General features: G+C 35.4%; 1 protein-coding gene across 4 annotated transcripts in view; it reads left to right on the forward strand.

The window, feature by feature from the left end:
- Positions 1-23,424, forward strand: part of MAP4K3 (mitogen-activated protein kinase kinase kinase kinase 3) — a 208,890-nt gene that overhangs the window by 123,509 nt on the left and 61,957 nt on the right. For all 4 annotated transcript variants that reach the window (XM_056825971.1, XM_001364038.5, XM_007476998.3 and 1 more), the window contains 7 exons: positions 1,273-1,315; positions 3,430-3,502; positions 7,325-7,456; positions 7,676-7,738; positions 7,820-7,901; positions 7,996-8,106; positions 17,134-17,212. In XM_056825971.1, coding sequence (XP_056681949.1) covers positions 1,273-1,315; positions 3,430-3,502; positions 7,325-7,456; positions 7,676-7,738; positions 7,820-7,901; positions 7,996-8,106; positions 17,134-17,212 — 583 coding nt within the window. The remainder of the gene's footprint in view (positions 1-1,272; positions 1,316-3,429; positions 3,503-7,324; positions 7,457-7,675; positions 7,739-7,819; positions 7,902-7,995; positions 8,107-17,133; positions 17,213-23,424) is intronic.

The raw sequence follows: 23,424 nt of genomic DNA on the forward strand, positions 1-23,424 counted from the left end.
TGATATTTAGCGCTTAATTAATGATGGTACTCCAGTTTAGTTCATCTCTACAATTTTCTGTTGCATAATCTATCTCCGAGTTAGTTTTGTTTCATAGTCTCTAAGATGCCTTTATCCTTAAAATCAAACCTTCCTAAAACTTTTGGCATCATTACATTAAAGAAAGTTCTTCGTACTTTGGTGAAGTAACAGTGATACTCCATCAATGAGTGATTTGAAGACTATCCAAATGACCATTTTCTAAAGGCTTTCCTTTGACCTGAGAGCAGACAGACTATTCTGTAATCACTCTCTAATCACTGGTCAATAGTTTATGGTCTGGATGTTTTTCTATGACTTCTCAGAATTTTTCCTTCTTACCACTCTCATCTTGACACATCTTTTTCCCTCACATTTTTTTCCTTACTGTTTTCTTAACTACTTTTCTTTTTCCCTAAACCTGAAAGAGTGCCTGCTGTGGTAGGTGCTTAATAAATTTTGAATTGAATGGCATTCTTGAGTCTACTTTGATATCAGTTGGCTCTTCACTGACTGGAATCTGGTTAGGGAACAAAAGGTTGTTGGGTTGTTTTTGTTTCCTTTTTCTAACACTTTATCTCCTTCCTGCTGACACATTTTATGTAAATCCCATCAAATAGTTGCTTATGACTCATTAACACTGGCTAAAAAAAAAATAAAGAGGATTAGTTTTTATCCTCATTGAATTTAAGACAAGCAGCCAGGAGTTTCAGAAGTGTGCTAGGAAATCCTTTGAACACAGGTTGAAATGCCCCTGTTGGTGCTCATCTCTATGTGTCTTCAAATTGGAGCTCCATTAAGTAGACATATTTCATTTTTATTCCTTTCCTAGGCAAGTAGATGATTTCACCACAACAGTGATTCTAGTAATGTTCCATTAACATGTTAGTGAAATTTCACTAACAGAAAAAAATGACAATATCCAAAGGTTAATAAAACACTTAAAAATTACCATCTATTATTAGTTTTAAGTGCAATTATAAAGTAAAAACTTGCTTTTGTAGCTGCAAGCAGTATGAAAAGTAGAATCTCTTAAAGTAATGAAACCACATCGAAGGTAAAAGGTAAATTAGCTATAAACTTAAAGTTTAAAAAGTTAATGAATTCTAGATAATTAAAATTTTTAGAACTCAGATTTTTGAGAATGTTACAGGCCAGCATTTTAAATATTTTTAATTTTTTTAAATCATTAATTTGTTAATAAAGTAAGCACAAGTTGCATAATTTTAACTTGATATTTTTTTCTCTTTGAAGGGAGCAAATATTCTATTAACAGATAATGGCCATGTGAAATTAGGTAAGTAATTTGAAATTTTGTACACTTACACATTTTATAACAAAATATAATGGGTTTCTTTGTAAGATTAGATTTTTTTCCCAGTAAAACAGTACCTATTATTTTGTTAGTAAAATCCCATTTTACCTAATTACAATGGAGGGTTCTTTATAAGATGGCTATTTCAGTGTCTCATAGTGATAGTGCTTTGCTAACTTAATTACTTACACCTTATTTTTTGCAATGGGAAATCCAATGTGATAATTGTTCTTTAGTCTCTGTAATAATCAGTAAAGAAAATATATGAGGCGAAAAGAAACTTATTATTTAGACCTCACTTGTGCTTCTATCAAGCTTCAAATAATTCCTTTCACTTTCTACATCAACTGTACTAATGTTGAATGAGGGGGCGAAAGTGCTAAACTTCTACTCAGCACGGGACACAAAAAGTTTGAGAACAGTGTTAAAAATGAAAAATATATGTGATGATAACTAGAGAATACTAAGATATCGAGACTCTGGTTACTAAGACAAATCGCTTTAACCCCTCATTGACTTTTTCTTAAATTTTCAAATGTGTATGATATCATCATACTCACCGTTCCAAGTTGTTATGAGGATCCAGTTAGATGAAAATGCTTTGAAAAGTATTAAGTTATTTATATATTTCTACACAGATATATGTGAAGTGTTACTATTGAGACACATTCAGAGCATAATGCCAAAAGGCACATTTAGACCCTCAGTCAGTGTTTAGGATTTATCTTGTAGAAATAGAAATAGAGCTGAAAGGGGCCTAAGCAATCATCATTCCAGACTTTATTCTTACAGATTAGGAAAGTAAAGCACTGAGAGGTTCAAGGATTTGCCCAGAGACACAAGGAGTGTCTGAGGAGATATTTGAATCCAGGGCTTTGGAGTCTCCTTTGTGCTGCGGTATTATCCTATGTACTATTTTCGTCCTCAATTCAGCACATACTTCATGATTTGGTCACTTACACTAGGGATCCTGGGATCTCTGTTGGTTCATGTCTACCTTTCAGGGTGTTGTTTCAGGCAACATTCCCTGTGCCCCCAAACAAAACAGCTCAACAGCAGTGGTGATTCCATGTGTTGATTGGAATTCAACCTATATAAGAATATTGTCTGTTCATTGATTGTGCTGACTTAGTTTAAAAATGTATCTGAGAGATTGATATCATGACTTTCATTAGCTCAAATTGTAGTTATATAAGGGAATTAACAACCTAAATGCCATCATCTGCAAGCCTCTGACAGGGAATAATTTTTCAATATAGTAACTACACAATTTTTAAAACTACAAATAAATGTCTTTATTACAGATAAGTTGTATAGGTAGTACAAGTACAAATAATATTTAACCAATTTGTCCTAATTGGTCCATAAAGTTACTTATCTTGCTATTGACCAGTTAGTAATGAATAAATTGAATTATTATTCTAACTTTTATAAATAGTATTGAGCTTAGTGGATCATGGAGAAATGTTATGTAATTTTGATTCAGTTCTATTCAACATATAAATGATCCAATAGTAATCTAGAACTCAGGGGTATAGTCTAAAAAATAAAATCTCATATAATTCCTGATAATAGTGCTGGGTTATAATGTGAGATTTTGCACTCTCCTTGAACAGTTTATTTTATAGAATATATGGAAATGTGTCTCTGATTTGGTCTGCCTAAATATGGAGAGGAGTGAGAATCAGGAATCTAATATATAACCTTTTATTAAAGGTCCTATGTTTTCAGGATTCTTTAATACTTTTATTTTTAAAATTTTAATTTCTAGTTAAAAGAATTTTTTTCAGTGATAATCTAATGGAGTAACACACATTATATGAGAAATTCTCCCAACTCTCTTTTTCCATATGCATATAGAATTCCTTCTGATATCATAGTCAATCAGCCTTCATAGAAATCTTTATTATATATATATATATATATTTGATGCTCTTGCTTAAGTAGAATTAATTATAAATAGCGGTTTAGATTTTACATAAGGTTTCTATTTAATAAAGAAGCATACTTAGAATCCTTTTTCTACATTTATATTTTTAAACTTTCCTTGTAAGAAAGTCTTTATTAATAATCTTTCTTCCCTTTGTTTTAAATAGCTGATTTTGGAGTATCTGCACAGATAACAGCTACAATTGCCAAACGGAAGTCTTTCATTGGCACGCCCTATTGGTAATTTTATTTTTATTGAAATTTGAATATTAAGGTTATATTTGAGGTTACTTTACGATACCTTATCCCACTGGATCAGATAAAAATAAACTGTAGATACTGGAAATTTCTAGGAACAGATCAAACAGAGTTAAAATCAAGGTAAAAAAACAGGCATGTGACTTAATTTTTTTTTAAAGCAATTCAATGACATAAAAGACATTTGAAACCAATTCTATGTTAATGATATAAAGACAGAAGTGCTGCCTTCAGCTGACAAATAGAGGCATTGGTGTTTCGTTAATTTATAAGCAGGAATTACAGAAAATGTTCCTGTCACTGGAAATTGTCCAAAAGAAGCTCTATAATGACAATATCTCAGTTGTCACTTCCTTTCCAACTAATTCTGGAACCCCATTGCATATACCAGTGTGATCATCTTATAGTAATCCAACTAGACTTTCTAGCTCCACTTTTCCTGCTGTCCTTCCTCTATTGTAATCTTACTTTTGAATGACAGTATTTCCTATGGAAATAGAGAATCTCTTGGGACAGCTGAGTGCCTTAGTGGATAGAGAACCAGGTCTGGAATCAGGTGGACTTTGGATCAAATCTGGCCTCAGAACAGCTCTGTGACTCTGGGCAAGTCAGTTAACCCCAGTTGCCTAGCCCTTACCACTCTTTTGTCTTAGAATTAATATTAAGACAGAAGATAAAGGATTAAAATAAAAAAGAATTCAGTCCTACATTCCTTTATAGCCTTATCCTCCCACTGCTCCCATCTATGAACTATCTTCTTCAGTCAAACTAGACTGCTCAGTATTCCTAGATCACACTCTCTTCCTCTGGGCCTTCTCTTAATGAACTCTCCTCTTCCATGCCCCGTTGCACTGCCTTATGTTTTCTGTTTAAGACTTCCTCTTCTTAAAAGGCCCTCCACGTCAGGTCCCGTCGGGTCAGGAAGCCACCCACATTCCCTCCGCATTCTTCCCTGCACTCTCCTCATAGAAACCAAGAGTGGCATCAGGAGAAGCAGTATTGGAGGACTCTGGGTGACTGACTTAACCTGTTTGTCATTTGTAAAATGAAGTTGGTAACTGTAGTGCTGACCTCATAAGGTTCTTGTAAAAGTCAAAGAGAGATCAGCATTCATTGCCTTATCATTAAGGGGAGGGGAGATTTATTAAATCCTTATATTCTGTCTCTTCAATTAGATAACAAATTGAGGGCATTTCCATTCTAGCACCCATGTTTCTATAAAGACTAGCAAGCAGCATAGTAAATGCTGGTTGTTGATGATATAAATTTCTTATGAGCCTCCATGTCCAAGGTCCCTGGTTTCATGTATTCATGTAATTCTAAAACACAAGAAATGATCACACTTATTGTTAAATTCAGTTAATCATAGGATTTAGAACTGGAAGAGAGTTTAGAATATTTAGTACAAACTTTTTTTCTTATCTGCACCTATTTAAATATAGTAAGATAGTGTATTATCTTTAATGTTCCTTAAAACCTTTTTCTCCTGACAGAGGAGATATTTTTCTTTTACTTAAAAGGAACTTTTAAAAACTTTTACTGTTAAAGTAATACAACTAGGCTAAATTAAAATTACAGAATTAACCTTTGATATAGTTTAAATTATAGGCATATTCATAATCTACATCTATTAACTGGTTAAACTTCATACAAAATTATCAAATTAATAAAAGTTTGTTTTTGTCAATCTTATAAACATTTACTTTTCATTCTCATCTTCTCAGTCCCAGCCATTACCATTCTCCCATCCTCTCCCCTTTTGTCTCCATCATGTCTGCCTTCATGACTTGGCTGCCTAAGAGTTTCATAAAATTTGTTAGCTGATTTGCCTTTAAAATGTTTTCCGGGGGCAGCTGGGTAGCTCAATGGATTGAGAGCCAGGCTTGGAGACGGGAGGTCCTAGGTTCAAATCTGGCCTCAGCCACTTCCTAGCTGTGTGACCCTGGGCAAGTCACTTGACCCCCATTGCCTAGCCCTTACCACTCTTCTGCCTTGGAGCCAATACACAGTATTGACTCCAAGAAGGAAGGTAAGGGTTTAAAAAATAATAATAATAATAAAATGTTTTCCCTCCTGGAGTGTTTTTCTTTAGAATGTCTTTGTCTTTTAAAATAGCTTCAGGTGATTTGTCTCATATCCAAGGCAGTCAATCAATGCTTATTTGTATAGCACCTCTTTTGTCATCTTTGAAGATCTTCTGGAAGTACTAAAATCACATGTTTAGTTCATGCTTTTGTCAGCAGATTTTATTGGAGGAGTTTTGGTTCCTCCAGAGTAGAAAATATTTAATTTCTGATGGTGGACTTTTGGGCATCATGCAAATAGTAGGAGAGATGTGTTTGGGAAAGGATGGTTTCTAAAGGTCTTAAAATTGACCTACTTAGATGATTCTTGTAGGATCATCTGAACTATTTAAAATGCTACTTTGAAATGTAAAAGTTGGAGGAGTAGAGATCTCATTATTTTTCATTATAAAATTGGTGACTTTTAGCATTTTTTTGTATCTGTTAATTTTATAGTGCAAAGGAATGTATCTAAATATTTTATTTCATCAGATACATTTTTTGTTCACTTTTCCTTTATTTTCTGTTTAGAATTCTCCCTATTTTCCACTTATGAAGTAGGCAAGAAAAATGAAACATACTATAAATATTTATAATCATGCAAAACAAAATTTAATAGTGTTATAATTGTGAGAAAATTATATCAAACATAAACAAATTTATTTTAATATAGGTCAAGACTCCATGTACAACTTAATGACAGTTTAATTACTCCTAATAAATTTTTTATAGATGATACATTAAAAAATTTTGTTTCAAACTCTTACCTTCTGCATTATAATCAATACAATGTATTGGTTTCAAGGCAGAAGAGCAATAAGGGCTAGGCAATGGGGGTTAAATGACTTGCCCAGGGTCACACAGCTAGGAAGTATCTGAGGCCAGATTTGAACCTAGGATCTCCTGTCTCTAGGCCTGGCTCTCCATCCCCTGAGCCACCTCACTGCCCCCAAGATGACATATTTTTATAATTTTTTGTTATCTTTTCTAAAAATACCTGTTTATTACTAATTAGAATTGTACTAAAAATAAAATATCTTGGCAAAATGTTCTTTCAGATGATCTTTATCCTAATTGTAAAAAATATCTATTTGACAATGTCTGCCCATGTTAACAAATCTAATGGTTATAATGAAATATTTAGTTATTCAACTGTGGATCTTCTTGATGCCAAATAGCTTTGTTTTTGTTTAGTCTTTCCAGTCATGTCCAACTCTTCTTGACCCTGTTTGGAATTTTCTTGGCAAAGATAACATAAGTAGTTTGTTATTTCTTTGTCCAGCTCATTTTACTGATGAGAACTAAGGCAGACAGAGTTAAGGGACTTGCCCAGGGTTACACAGCTTGTAAGTATCTGCAGACAGATTTGAACTCAGGATGAGGAGTCTTCTTGACTTCAGGCCCAGTGCTATCTTGTCACACACCAAATAGGAGTGAATTTTTCTTTAATCTGACTTCGCTAAACATGATCTAGATTTGGACATCATGCAGACTCAGATTGAGTGGTCATCAAGGCTCAATCCTAGAGATCCCATTGTCTAAGCCAACTAAGACAGCATCAAAAGAAAATACTTAGAAGAGGGAAAAACAAGGTTGGTTTTTTTTTAAAGATGTGGAAGATGTTAGGATACATTGGATCTATAGAAATTAGTTCGATAATACAAACAGTGAGAAAAAGATTTCTAAAAGATCTTAAATGGTTTGTTGTCTGAAGAAAAACTTACTCTAATATACTCCTCAGGATGGCTCCCGAAGTAGCTGCAGTTGAAAGGAAAGGTGGATACAACCAGCTGTGTGACCTGTGGGCAGTGGGGATAACAGCGATAGAGCTCGCAGAACTCCAGCCGCCTATGTTTGATTTGCATCCAATGAGGTTAGTCATATTACTTTTTTAAAAAGATTTTATGAATATTAAAATTAGGTGCTTAATAAGATGAGAACTTTGCAAAATTATTTATAATACATAAGTAATTTCTTTAATCTTGGTCTTCCTAAATTCGATGTAATAATAAGTGAAGTTTTAATAGAAAATTTATTTAACAATGTAAAGTTAACTAAAATCATTGGCTAATAATCTATTATTGATTTTTAGAGCATTATTTTTAATGACAAAAAGCAACTTTCAGCCACCCAAGCTGAAGGACAAAATGAAATGGTAAGTATTTTCTTGATATTTATTAAAATGTATAAGTAACTTAACTATAAATGCTGATAATATTATTATTTAATTTATTAGGTCAAATAGTTTTCATCATTTTGTGAAAATGGCACTTACCAAAAATCCTAAAAAAAGGCCAACAGCTGAAAAGTTACTACAGGTATTTTGTTTTCTGAATATGTCTGTCTTTAGGCAAAAAGACGCTCAATTCCCTTTTTAATATACTTTATTTCCTGTTTCCTTTTATCCCATAGCACCCTTTTGTCACACAACCTTTAACTCGATCTTTGGCTATTGAACTTTTGGACAAAGTGAATAATCCAGATCATACCACTTACCATGATTTTGATGATGATGATCCTGAGGTAAGCTTGCTCTCCTACCCACTCAGTATGCATTTCTTCCCTTTATCCCTCACCTTCCCCCCTCAAAAGAAGATTGTTTAGCTATTATATGTATTTTCTACTCCATTAAAAATTGTTGACATTTTTTTAATGTTTATTCATATCTACAGCTCATAGCTATAATCAGTCATCTCTGATATTTGTTTAATGGTAGGTAATATTTTATATGTTTATTCAAAATCAGGCTGCGAAGTTATCAAGTTAATTAGAAGCAAAAAATAAATTTTTTAAAAAAATTCTATCAGTTGCTAGATTCAGTCTAAATTAAATTGATCTCTCTTAGAGAATGTTTGCTAATCATCAATATTGCTTCTCTAGGAAAAAGTATATTGAGAGTCAGTGCAGAATCAGTTAAAAAGCACTATGCTGAGGCTCAAAGGTCCTGGGTTTAAATCCTGGCCTTACTACCTATTAGCAACTTTGGACAAGTCTCTTAATCTTAATGAACCTCAGTTTCCTTATCTTTAAAATGAGTTAGACTTGTTTGTCAATAAGATTTCTTCATAAGTCTGTGATGATCCTGTGGAATCATTATTATGATTGTTATAGAAATTTATTTGTTGATAAAGTAGTGCTTTATGTGAAGTAAACAAATTAGAAACCCTCTCTTAAAAAAAGAAGCCAAAATAACATGTACCTTTGCCAGACTCAGAAATAAACTTTACCTCCTTTCCTTTGCAAAAAGAATCATCCTTCTGTTTTCAGCCCATTAAAGGGCTTTGTAACTTCATTCTAATTAAAACGCATTGCTCAGGATAGAAATATTCTGGAAGATAGATCAGTGATGGTCTTGGACAGAATATGGTTGACCCAGATTGTCAGAGGGTTAGAGAACAAGTTCTGAGATTTGAGGAAGTTTCATGGTTAATACTTCTAGCAATTAGATGGGTTGGTGGATTGAGAGCCAGGCCTAGAGACAGAAGGTCTTGGGTTCAAATGTGCCCCAGACATTTCTTAGCTGTATGACCCTGGGCAAGTCATTTAACCCCAATTTCCCAGCCCTTACCATTCTTCTGCCTTGGAACCAACACTTACTATTTTTTCCTAAGATGGAAAGTAAGGGGTTGTTGTTGTTGTTGTTTGGAAAGAAAGAAAAATAACTCCTATTTCCTGTCATGGCCCAGGCTACCATAGTTATAGGAAATAGCAATAAATACAGCATGTGTCTGTTTTAGGCCACAATAAACTAAAGGAAGCTAGTGGTTTCATTGGCCATGCTAAAGGAGATTGATTTTTTGATACCAAAAGCCACACAGCAAAACTCATGGCAGTATTTCCCCAGTTCTCCAGCTTCGTTTTTATGTGCAAGTGAGCTTTTTTATTACTTGTGGGGAAAATGTTCTGTTAGAGTCAGAGGACCTAGGCTCAAATCCTGCCTTTGATTCTTACCATCATTGTGACTTTGGCCAAGTCAGTGAGCCTCTCTGGGCCTCTGTCTGTAGAGAAATAAAATGAGCTGGTAGCTGGTAGCTGGGCCAGATGCCCCGTCAAAATATCTTCAAGTGCTTAATGTTGTCATCCCAAGATAGCCATAGATATGGGGAGTGTTCTTGACCTTACAAGAATTATACTGGGGAAGAAGTGGTTTGTTGTTGTTTTTCTCCTGTGTGTGTGTGTGTGTGTGTGTGTGTGTTGTGTGTGTGTGTGTGTGTGTGTGTCTGTGTGTCTGTGTGTCTGTGTGTGTCTGTGTCTGTGTGTGTCTGTGTCTGTGTCTGTGTGTCTGTGTGTGTGTCTGTGTCTGTCTGTGTAATGGAGAATATTATACACACTTTGAAATAAGTCAGATTTTGTGAATTTCTATAAAGTAAGGAATAATCTTAAACTTCCTTAATGAGGATAAAAATTATTTTGTGTTCATGTAAATCTAGAATTTCATTTGTAAGTAGTTGTAAATTTTTGCAGATGCTAGCTCTGAGATAATGCTTGTAAGAATCAAAAGGCATGCAGGCAGTCAGGTAGCTCGGTGAATTGAGAGCCAGGCCTAGAGCCAAGAGATTCTGGGTTCAAATATGGCTGCAGACACTGCCTAGATGTGTGACCCTGGGCAAGTCACTCAACCACCATTGCCTAACCCTTTCCACTCTTCTGACTTGGAACCAATATACAGTATTAATTCTAAGGTAAATTAGAAAAAAAATAAAGAAGGTAAAAGGTTAAAAAAAAAGACTCAAAAGGCACCTGAAGGAAAATCGCTTTCTCTATCACATCTTTATCTCTTGTCTATTTAATGATTTCCCAAAGAAATGTAAAATCTTCATTCATTCCTCCTTCATTTAGTCTATATTATAAATTGATCCTACTCAGGATATATCCTGTTCTCTAGGATTTTACAAGTGCATTTCTGTTCTAACAGAATGGGTTTTGACTGCCATCTCTCTCCACTTAGCAAGGAAGTCAGGTTTTCTAACTACGGGGCCCTTAAGGCTCTTTAATTTTCCTTGTTTGGACAGTGGATTTACAATGTATAAACTTAAATATAAAATTATAAATATTTCAATTTGATCCATTTCCCACCTCCCTTCCAAACTGAACTATGTATGTTGAGGGCTCTCCTTTCATTCTAGTCACCTATCTATTTCTAACCTTGATTTTATAGGCAACTTTTCATTTTCTTTCATTTGACATATCCAGTCACTTGTCTAGTCTCATCATTTTCATCTCAGTTAGTAAGCTAATTAAGCTACTTAGAGATAGGCCTTTAACTAACTAAATGGCAAAATAGAGCATCAGGCTTGGAGTCAAAAACACCTGAGATACAGATTTAGCCACAGGAACCTACTAGTTGTATTACCCTGGGCAAGTCACTTAATGATTGTTTGCTTCAATTTCCTTAACTGTAAAACTGTGGGGATAAGAGCACTTCTCAGGATTGTTATGAGGATCAAATGAAATGAGATTTGTAAAGCACTTAATACTGTCTCTAGTATTAAGTGCTTGTAGTAGAAGTGGTTGTTCCCACCCTTTCCAGGTGAAGTGCTTGGGATACAAAAAGGCAAAAGACAGTCCTTGTCCTGAAGGAGCTTATAATCTAAGGAGGAAGATAACAAACATATTTGCACTAACAAACTTTATGCAGGGTAAACTGGAACTAATTGAAAGAGAAAAGTACTATTGGGAAAGGCTTCTTGTAGAAAATGAGATTTTTCATTGCTACTTTAAGGAAACCAGTATGCAGAAATGAAGAGGGGGAGTATTCTAAGTGCTGGAGATAGCCAGAGAAAATGCCTACAAATGAGAAGTAGAATCTTGGTTGTTGAACAACAATAGCAAAAAGAAGTATAAGAAAGTTAGAAAAGTGTTGGGGCTGAAAAGGGGACTAAGTTATGAAAGGCTTTGAACTCCAAATAATTTTGGTTTTGATTCAGGAGGTGACAGGGAGTCACTGAAATTTATTAACTGAAGGGAGAGAGACATGATTGAACCTGCCAATTAATAAAATCACTTTGGTGGCTTAATGGAGGATGAGTTGTTTTGGGATTACAGTAGGCAGACCCATCAGCAGTGTTCCAATCATGAAGTAATAAGGGCCTGCACCAAGAAGTAGCCATTGTCAGAGGAGAGAAGGTGGCATATTTCAGAGAAATGGAATGAGATATGGGAGACAAGAATAACATCTAACTAGCAAGCTTGAGCACCTGAATGATAGTGTAGCCTTCTATAGTAAAAAAGAAGTTGGAGGAGAGAATAGTTAGAGTAGAACATAATGAGTTCGGTTTTGGACATGTCGAATTTAAAATGCCTACTGACCATCCAATTTGAGATGTCTGAAAGGTAGCAGAGAGATTAGGATAGAATAGGAGGATTTGAGAATCACCAGCTTAGAGATGATAATTAAATCCATGGGAGTTGATGAACTTACAAAATGAAATAGTATAGAGGGAGAGAAGGGCCCAGAACAAACACCTGTGGAAACCTATGGTTAATGGGCATGACCTGGATGAAGTCATCAAAAAGATTGACAAGGAACAGGTCTAGTAGGTGGAAGAACTAGGAGAGAGGGGGTGTCCTGAAAACCTAGAGAAAAGAGAGTATCTAGGAGGAGTGATTAACCATGTCATGTACTGCAGAAAAATTAAAAAGAATGAGGACTAAGAAAAGTCCATTGGATTTGGCAATTAAGAGTATCTTTGAAAAGAGCAGTTTCAGTAGAATGATAAAATCAGGTGCTAAATTGAAGGTACTTAAGAGAATTAGATGAAAGGAAGTAAGGACATCTATTATAGATTGCCTTTTCAAGGAATCTGACTACAAAGGACAGAATGTTAATAGTTATCCAGAACAGAAGGATCAAATAAGGATTTTTTTAAGTATGGAAGAGAGATGAGCATATTTGTAAGGCAGCAAAGAAGGAACAAGTAGTAGACAAGGAGAAGTTGAAGATAAGTGAGTGGAGATGTCAGATAAAGGTTAATCTATTGGGTTTGGATGGTGACCTATAGGTGTTTAGTCATTCAGGGATATGTAGAGTATGACCAATGAGTATTTTAATCTTTGGATTGCAGGCATTCTCTTCCCTGAGGAGGTTGAAAATTTGGCAGGACACAGTATTAGCAGGAAATAAAAACTCCAAGGCCAAATGAGGGGAGCCATTTCATTACTTTTCCCTCTAAAGCCTGGAGAGTAGGCAAGAAGAGAATTCAGCTGAAGATTGAAGTTCCACTCCCCACAAACTTCCCTCTTCCCAGTCCCTCAGGGGAGATCCCCAATTACTCTTGCATCTATCTTAATGCCTGTGACCATCACCCAAGTTCAAAAGCCTTCTTCACTTCTTACCTCAACTATTGAAATACTTAAGCTAATTGGTCTCAAACCTCTTTATTCTTCATTCTTTCCTTCACACCACTACTAAAGTTTTGGACTGACCATTTCTCTTCTGTTTCGTACCTTCTAGCAGTTCCCTATTATTTCTAGGATCAAATAAACCCTTCAGATTCTAAACTGAAATCTATATTTCCAACCATATGTATTGCTCCTCTTCCCATGCATTCTCCATGGTCAAGCCAGACTGGCTTTTTTTCCTTATTCTTCCTCAAATAGGAACAACATCTCCAATCTCTGTCCCCTAGTACTGTCTGTTTTCCTAGATTATGCTCTCTTCGAATTTCTGACTCAGAATTTTCATGTCCTTCCAAATTCATCTTAAGCACCACTCTATACTATCCCAATCACTACCTATTATCTCTCTCCCTCCCACTACCACCAAATTACCTCACATTTATTTCATGCATATTTATGTAAGTATGTTATCTTCTGAGTGAAGTGTAAGCTCCTTGAGACAAGGACTGTTGCATTTTGATTTTCTTATCTTCAGCACCTGGGATAGCAACTGACACATAATACCTCTGAACAATGTCCGTCTAATCTATTCTATATACAAAGGTGACTCTCACTATCATGTAGCCATCTAGTTTCTACTTTAAAATCTCTAAGTTGAGGGAATCCCCTGCCACTCCAAACTCAGTGAATTCATACCATGGTTCTAACATGCCATGATTCTTTTGGACCTTAAAGTCCAAAACCCTTGAACCCTTCACAATCCTTGTGACCCTCCCGAATGCTCTCCTCCTTATCCACTTTGTGTCACCCAGATTTAAACGCAATACTCCAGATGAAGTCTGTGAGGAAAAGGGCAGATTATATTGAGATTATCACATTCCTATTCCTAATGGTTATACATCCCTTTTAATAGAGCCTTTTTAGAATAAAGGTTCATGAAGCATTCATGGCATATGAAGATAATTTGAAGGAGTTAGGTTTAGCTATAGAAGAGTCTTTTGGACTTTGATTTTGATATACATTGGGTAAGCTATCCATCCCAGCATTGCGTCATCTTCAAATTTGGTGTACATACTATCTATATACCCTCATCCAAGGCATTTGTAAAAATGCCAAGATCAACCGTGTACCTTTGGAATACTCTTCTGGAGATCGTATATCATGTTGATATTGAATATGAAAAAAGCTTTCCTTTGAATCTGATCATTCAGTCAATTTCAATTCCACATCATTGTATTATTGTCTAGTCTCCCCATCCTCTCCACTTGAATTGTATGAGGCATGTTGTCAAAAGCTTTATTCAAATCTATAAACCCTATTTATATTATTTGCTCCATCTACTAGTTTAGTAATCATGTCAAAAAAAAGGAAAGTCAGTTAGTTTAGTTTGCCATGATGTATTGACTGTTTCTAAGTGTTTCCTATTTCAGGTCGTTATACCATAAATATTTTGGTATTCTTGGGTCTTTTCTTGCTATGAATATCCTTCTTGAAGCATAATCCCAGTAACAGTCTCATGGATTCAAAGGGCATGGAAAATGTGCACATTTTCTTAGATAATTCAAATAATTTTCCATAATGTTTGGACTATGGATTATAGTTAGACTGTAGCTTGACTGTCTTCCCATAGTCTCACCAAAATTTAATTTTCAATCTTTTACTATCAATGTCATTTTGATGTGATCTGTGATACCTCCAAGGTTTGCTAATATTTATTTCTCTGATTATTTTGATTTTGAGCACTTTTATTAGGAATGCCCAAATACAAAGTCTTTTTTAATTTTTAAAGTATAGGCCTGCTGATTTTATTTATGCAAAAGCACAAATATATGGTTCTTTTAAATAATATAAAATAATTACATTGTCTCATCTTTTATTATATTTTCTCACAGCGCATTACAAATGCTTTCTCATCCATAGTTATGTATAACTATAACCTTTCGTTCGCCTTTACCTTCTTCTAGATATAATGTTTTATTTTTAATATGCATTTACAAATTTTAGTATATATGATATAAAATAATAATGTAAGTCCATCAAGGTTTTCAAGTTCTGTTTGAATAAAGAATTCTTTCCCCAATAGTTTCTTTAGGCTTATCAAACATTAGACTCCTGAATAAGTATGCTACTTTTCTAATCTATGTCATCTAGTTTTCTTTTTATTAACAGGAACCAAAAAGATTTAGCAATTCTTTTATAATATAAATTAATCTAGCCCCACTATTTCCCCCTGGTATTCTTGACTCTTTATGTCACTATTTGAATGTTTTTATTTTGTATAATTCTATAAAGATAGCCCTTTGTTAATTTAATAAGAATAATATTTATATTACAGTCATATAATATTAATAATCCATAGCATTTACAATATGTCAGACACTATGCAAAGTACTTTACAATTATTATCCATCTCACTTGATCTTCACAACTGCCCTGGGAGGTAGATGCTATTTTTTTGTTTTTTAAACAAGTAAGAAACTGAAACAGACAGATTAAGTGAATTTCCCAGATTCACACAGTTGTATGTATCTGAGGCCCAATTTTAACTCAGACATTCTTGAATCTAGGCTCTGTCCCCTGTGCCAAATAGTTGCCCATTATAATAGCATTAAATCTATATCTTAATGTAACTTATTTTCATTTTACCATATTAACAAAACCAAAACATGAATATTAAACATCTCACTAGTTTTATATTTATATGCAAACATAATTTAACAATAATATAAATTTATAATAGTATTTTACATGTTTTAATATGTATACATACACACAAAATACATTTTTATTTCGCTTCTATAAAAATTATTTTGTAGTTCTATTTGCAAGTATGTCTTTGGAGGCTGGCACCCAAATATTAAATGCATTTTGTTTCTTTTCTATCTCCTTTTGTACCTTTTAATTATTAGTAATATGAAGAAGTGATGATACTTTTGTGTATTCATTTGTGATGGAACTGGTTTTTATTTTAATTAATTTAAAAATATGATGAATCTAAAGGTTCCTTAAATAAACCATATCTACAAGTAGTGATAATTTTGAATACTCTTTTATTGCTAATTTTTTTCTAAGATTGAACTATCTTTATGTTCCTGTTGTAAATATTTAATTTGGATGCAAAAGGGTCTGTGAAACTACCTTAGCAAGGTTTTTGACATGAAAATTAATCTTACCTCAAAACCGTAGCAAGTTGATCTGGATTCCAAAGAAAGAAATCAGTATGTGATAACTCATTGTTTAAAGGTAAAAAGGAATCAAATTATTATAAAATAGCAAGAAGAATAGAAAAATGGAATGGCTTGGTTTTGCATAAAAATCACCTTTTCTCTCAAAAGAATATGCTTCATTTTATAATATAAACAGTTTTATTGTCTGAGTCATACCATATATAGGAGGCTAATGTTTTAAAAACATTGAAATAATGCGTTAGGATGTGTAGTTGTTTAGTAGGTTTTGTTTTTTAATGTTAGAAATTTTAAAAAATAGAACCAATCTAATGTATCCTTGAACCTAGATACCAAGTTGGAATATTTTGCAAGTCCCCAAGGGTTCTCATGTTCTTAAACTGACCCTCTAAGAAACTTGAATTTTTCCTTTTAGAAATGCTATACAGCAGGTGCCTTGATTATTGGACATTGTCCAGTCAATTCTATTTGGATGATGTCTCCTCTAACCCACTGACTTTTCAGAATAAGCATATGAATTTTTTAAAACTCTTACCTTCAATCTTAGAATTGATGCTAAATATTGGTTACAAAGCAAAACAACAGTAAGGGCTAAACATTTGGGATTAAGTGACTTGCCCAGGCTCTCACAGCTAAGAAGTATCTGAATCCAAATTTGAACTCAGGACCTCTTGGCTCCAAGCCTGGCCTTCTATCCATTGAGCCACCTAGCTGCCCCATGAATTTTTTCTTTGAAACTCTATATTTAAAGAATTAATATGTAAATATGTTAAATAAATTATTAGTTACTCATGTTCTATCTTCTTCCTTCACCTCTATTTGTATATATATTTCATTTATTTAGTCATTATGCATATACCATGTTTTAATTTTGTCTTTAAGAATTTAAACATTTATAAAAGTGCTATATTATTTGTATTTTCTGTCAGAATGAAGAATTTACTACAAATTTAGGGACATGCATGGACTAATTTGTATCTTATATTATCAAAAGCTCTGCTTTTGTTAATTTTTTTCTCTTTCCTAGCCTCTGGTTGTTGTGCCTCACAGAATTCATTCAACAAGTAGAAATGTGAGAGAAGAAAAGACACGCTCTGAGATAAACTGTAAGCATATATAACACACACAACTAATATTATAATCACAGGGGCAAAACAGTTTTAAATATTGAAATTTAAACTCGTACCTGTCTTTATTTCTTCAAGTTTGTTGGCTATGAATTCAAAAGAAAAAAATTACTACTTTTATATAACTTTTTCCCCAGTGAGCATTCAACATTTTTTTAAAAGTTCATTTAATTCATTTCAACAAATTTGAAGTTCCAGTAATGATCAAGACATCCAGGATACAAAGATAAAATCATTAATAGTTATTGTACTTAAGGAGTTTACATTGTAATAAACTAAGTAAAAATGTTTAATGTAATTATTATAGCCTTTCTGGGTGTTTTGTTTTTGAAGTTTGAACAGCAGAGAGGATTTGATAGGATCTACCACAAATACCTGTTCCATATCACTGCTTGAAATCATCACTTGACGGTGATAACTTTTAAAGCAGCAGCAGCCATAATAGTAGTCATTAGTTTTGTTCTTGTGCTTTTATTTATATAGCCTTCCTTGCCTCCTGCCTCTGTATATTCACTGTTTCCAAGGCCTGTTGATTCCAGCTGTGTAACAGCTCTGCAGTCTAACTTCTTTCTCTCCTGTGACACCACCATCCACTGGTGCCAGCCCCGCTCATGGCCATAGCCAGCAACAGATCAGTACCAGTTATCACAGGGATGTTTCTCTGGCTCATGTGTGGCCATGTCACCTCATTCCTTCACAAGCCACAGAGATTCCCTATCACTTCCAGGATCCTCTGCTGGGTGTTCAGAGCCCTTCATTACCTGATTCCCTCCTACCTTTTCAGGCTTCTAACTCTTTATTACTCTGATGTATGTTGTGGTCCAGTGATACTGGCTACTTCCTGGCTGTTCTTAACACAAGACATTCTCATCTTCCAACTCGGAACATTTTCTTTGACTATTCCCCATGCCCAGAATCCTCCACCTTCCCCTCTCTCCCTTGTAATTTTCCTTGCTTCCTTCAAATTCCAGCTAAAATCCCACATTCTACAGGAAGCCTTTCCTGATTCCCTCCTTCCCCCCTTTTAAAGAAATTCTTGCTTTCTATCTTAGAGTCAATACTAAATATCAGTTCCAAGGCAGAAGAGCAGTAAGGGCTAGCAACTGGGGGTTAAGTGACTTGCCCAGGGTCACAAAGTTAGGACATATCTATGGCCACATTTGAACCCAGAACCTCCTCTTTCTAGGCCTGGATCTCTATCCACTGAGCTATCTAACTGCTCTTATCAATATATACATATATTGATGCTTGTGAACCACTTGGACTCCTGCTTCATTAACCCCCTCAACTAGAATATCCCATCCTGTAGTCACAGGGATAACATCAGGCCTTATTTACACCATTACCTACAAGTAGTATGTAGTCTTCAGTTGATACTCCTATGTCTCACCATGACCCTCCAATCACCAGTCTCTCACCATCCCTTACTTGAAACTATTATTATTTGCCCCCACCACAACTTGTTATTTTTCCCTTTTATCCCATGCCAGTCTATCATTCCTACTCTTGCCTTTTCCTCCTCTCACAACCTTAACATCTTTAACAAGTTCAGTTTTACACTATCCTTCTGTTCCCTTGTCCCATTGATGGTCCTGTCTTGCCAAATTTGTGTTGCCTATATCGTCTCCCTGTCTTATCCCTAAATCTTTTGTACTCAGCATAGGCAGAGGAAGTCCCATATCTATGATAATACCACCTACTACAAAACTGTATTACTCTGATCTGAAATGAACCCAGAATCCTTTCATTCCCTCCTACTTACCTGTCACACTGCACATGGCACCTATTCCAAAGCTTTTTTTTCCCTCTCAAACCTCCCATACCACCTTCGCTACCTTCCCTCTCAATACAGGACCTTACTACCTGTGTTACCAAGAACATAAAGGCACCTTTTCTTCCATGCCTCATACCTCAGAACCTCTCAGCATCATTTACTTTTCTCTCTTCCTTTGGTCTAGTCTTCCTGTCCCTATGATCTATTTCCTTCCTCACTCCCATGAGTAGCTTGCCCCTTCAATTATCCCTTCTCTTTAACATTGTCATTTCTAGTCTTTTCCTTCATTTCTTTCAAACAGGTATAGATTTCCCCAAATCTTTAAAAATCATCACTTGACTCAATCTATCATCTTATATCCATGTTCCTTTTTAAAACCAAGCTCCTAGAGGAAAAAAAATTCATACATTGGCTATTCTTCTACCTCTCAATGCCTTGTACACAGTCTTTCAACTTTGCCATTTATTTGGAAATGATTTCTTTATGATTATCAATAATCATTTAATTGCTAAATCTGAGGACTTCTCAATTCTTATCCTTTCTATAGCATTTAGCTCTGTTGGCTTGTGTCAGGGACAACCTGATGGGGGGTCCTGAGGGATAAGAATGCAGACAGACTCAGGTAGCTGATAGTAGTAATCAAATGGCACCAATGGCATCTTTATTGAGGGGAGTGATGATATTTATAGGAAACTGGGTTGCTACCCAAACATATCCATCTGCATGGTTACGGGCAATATTTTCATAGCAATAGATCATAGGAGTCTTGAGATAATGCATCCTGTGAAGGTATTGATCTATTAGGTATAATCTGCACAGTGATTAGAGGATTTAAGGTTATCCATAATACATGAAAACATATCCAAGATGACATCTCTTCTGCTAGAGTTTCTAGGGATATAGTACAGAAGGCATCTCTCAATTCATCCCTAGGCCACTTAGGCCTATTCAGTGTACTATGATTTCCTTACTTGGGGGTCCAATAACTTAGGGACCCCATCAGGCTTCTAACTGGGCACTTTCCTGGCTTAATTATACTATTTCTTCACAGTCTCCTCCCTATTTGACCATTCTTTCTCAGTGTACTTTGCTAGGTCCTACCCCCTAATCAGGTATCCTGTTAGGCACTGCCTGTTGTGCTTTCTTTGTACCAGTACTTGGTGATCTATCTCTCTCTTTCTGCGCAGTTGATTTCCAAATCTGTGTGTCTAGCTGTCTTCTTTGTCTTAAGTTCCCATCCCCCACGGACAGTTACCTGTTGGGCACCTCCAACTAGGTGTTCCCTGTGCATCTCAGCCTATTTCAGACTATGTATGTCTAAAAGCAAACTCTGTGTCATCTTTCCACCTAAGTCTAACCTTCCTCCAAATATGCCTATTTATGTTAAGGGGCAATTATGTCCTTTTAGTCAACCAGGTTTAGTTAATAAATATTAAACCCCTATTGTGTTAGACACTTTCTAGGTGCTAAGGATATAGAGACTAACAGCAAAACAAAACAGACCCTACCTTCAAAGAACTTTTATACATCCACCCACTCCCATAAATAGATGATTACTGGGGGCAGTAGGGGTGATCTTTTACTGAAAGAAATCATGGAAAGCCTCATAAAGAAAATATCTGACTGAGTTTTGAAAGAAACTCAAAAGAAGACATCAAGAAAGATTCACAGCCTCAGAATCATCTTCAGGTTTTCTCACTTCAACCTTTCATATCTAGTCATTTGCCAAGTCTTACTAAAATCCAGATTGATTGGACATTCTCAGCCTCCCCACTAATATGTAACAGGGATTGCCTTTTCTTCTCCTTATATTTGATCTCCTTTTTCCAGATGGCCTCCCTCCCATTCTCTTCTATTGACTTTTTATGCATCATTCAAAGCCTAATTAAAATCTCACAGCCACTTCCTTCTCTGATCCTCACCCTAATAGTTTGTTTTGTAACTTTAATGTTTTGGTCTCATAACATGAATTATAGTTCTTTACATTTTTATTTTAACCCTGTACTAAACTTCTTAATGGCAGGGACTATTGTTAACTTAAACTTTCTCTCTTTTCTAGCCACCTAGCTGGGCTCTCTCTGCTATGACCCATCTTCATAAGTTGTTGCACACTGTTCAGAGGTTGTTTCTGTACTAGCCATGAGCAATGTTAAGAAATAAACAAGTGAAGATATTGGTCTTTCCTGTCCTTGCCTGTTTTCCACAACTTGCTCTCCCTACCCCCCACCACCCTAGCTCAAAAATGAGAAAGAAAAACTGAGCTCCCTAAGACCTGTTGGCTCTGATGGCAGATCAAGAGGAGAAGCACAGGTTGCCTTACATGGAAATTGTTGCTATTGGATCTTTCAGCCTTTTTACCAACAAAACTTGAGTTCTCCCAAGTTCTTAGAAATGAATTTAATTGTTTTGTTGTTCAAATCACAAGATCATTTAACTGTATATTTTCATTCCTAAGGATCCCCTTCAGTTTGAATAGCCCTTACTAATTGTCCTTAACTTTGACTAGAAATCTTTTCCAAAATAACTTTCTTTATGATCTGTCTGTACATATCCTTTACATTACATGTAACTGTGGTAAAGAAATTACTTCTATTAATATATATGTATATGAGCAACTGTTTTGCAATTAAGATATTAAATAGTTGCCTAGAGCTCTGAGAAGTTAAGTGACTTGTCCAGAATCACACAGCCAGTACATGGCATGAATGGTATTCAAACCCAGGTTTTTCTGACTCTGAAACAGGTTCCACTAGGCCACAGATATCTCTCTGTGGAGTAGGATAGAGAGATAGAGAAATACACCAGGAAAGAGGGAAAATGAAGGGATAAACCAGTTAGCCAGTCAGTAAACATGGATTAAGCACCTACTATGTGCTTTGGGCTAGGAATAGAAAAAAGAAGCAAATGACCGTCCCTGTCCTTAAAGAGCTCACATGCTAATGGGAAACATTAGGACAACAAGATAGCAAGTATGGATTAATAAGTTATATACAATATAAATAGCAAGTAATTAAAAGGGTGGAGGCACTAGAATTAAGTGGGTCTTGGGAAGGATTTTCCTATAGAAGATGAGAATTTAGATGGAAGCTAGGGAAAACAGGAAGCAGAAATCAAGGAGGGAGATTCATTTCAGGTAATGGGGGACGGCCAGAGAAAATGCCTCAAGCCCCAAGATGGAGTATCTTACTGGTGAAGATAGCACAGAGGCCAAAGAATACTTTGGAGGGAGCAGAGGAGTAAGATGTAATAGGATTGGAAAAAGAGGATGAATGCTACAACAGAGGATTTTGTCTTTGAGCCTGGAGATGATAGAGAGCCACTGGAGTTTATTGAGTGGGTGAATGATATTAGAGTGACCTGAACTTTAAGAAAATCCCTTTGGTGACCAAATGGAGGATGGATCAAAGTGGGGAGAAACGAGGCATGCCAACTCTAGAGTAGACTAGTCTAGGCATGTGGTGATGAGGATGTGCCAGTGGTGGCAATGGTAGAGGAGAAAAGAGAGCATATTTGTGACATGTTCCAAAGATGAAATCACACTTTGCCAATTGATTGGATATGGAGGTTGAGAGAGATTGAGAAGTCAAGGGTAACACCTAGGTTTCCAGCCCGAGACGGAGGAAGATGGTTTTACCCTCTATTATAATAGGAACAGTAAGAAGTGGAGAGGGAAGTTCCAGGAAAAAGTGAATGAGTTTGGGTTTGCTTACTTTAAGATGTCTACTGGACACCATCCAGTGCCTGTTGTTTAAAAGGCATTTGGAGATGTGAGAGTTACAAGTCAGCGGAGAGATTTGGGCAAGTGAGGTAGATTGGAGAATCATCAGCATAGAGATGGTCATTAAATTCACGAGAGCTGATAAAACCACCAAGGAAAGCAGTGTAAAGGGAGAAAAGAATGTCTTTCATGATTTCAAATGAGTACAGTAAACTCATTATTAAGTTGGCTTATGGTAATCAATTTTTTGGTAATAGCATCTCTGCATGACTACCTAAGATATTTTTGTCAGGGGAGGGAATTACCTATATCTACAAAAGATCTGTGAGTAATGTATTGGAGGAGTATAAAAAAGGAACCCTTTTTTTTTTGGTTGTCTCTCAGACACCCAGTGTCAGTATTCCACCTTGCACACAACAGGCTCTTAATGAAATGTTTGTTTAATTTTGTTTTAATTCTTAATTTTATGCTCCTATCCCAGTGTCATGAATGTTTTAAAGGAGTAGTAAAACATTTAATTATATTACTTACTAGAATGCTCTCCATCATCAAACCAGCACCTCATATTCAACATGTTCAAAACCAAATTTGTTATCCCCCCCAAAAAAATCTACTTTTCTTTTTGACTTCCTTTATTCATGTTAATGGTACGACCATTTCTCAGTACTGTCCTCTCTGTAGAACAATAATAATTAGCTA

The sequence above is a fragment of the Monodelphis domestica genome, chromosome 1, assembly GCF_027887165.1.
Source record: "Monodelphis domestica isolate mMonDom1 chromosome 1, mMonDom1.pri, whole genome shotgun sequence".
Taxonomy (NCBI): domain Eukaryota; kingdom Metazoa; phylum Chordata; class Mammalia; order Didelphimorphia; family Didelphidae; genus Monodelphis; species Monodelphis domestica.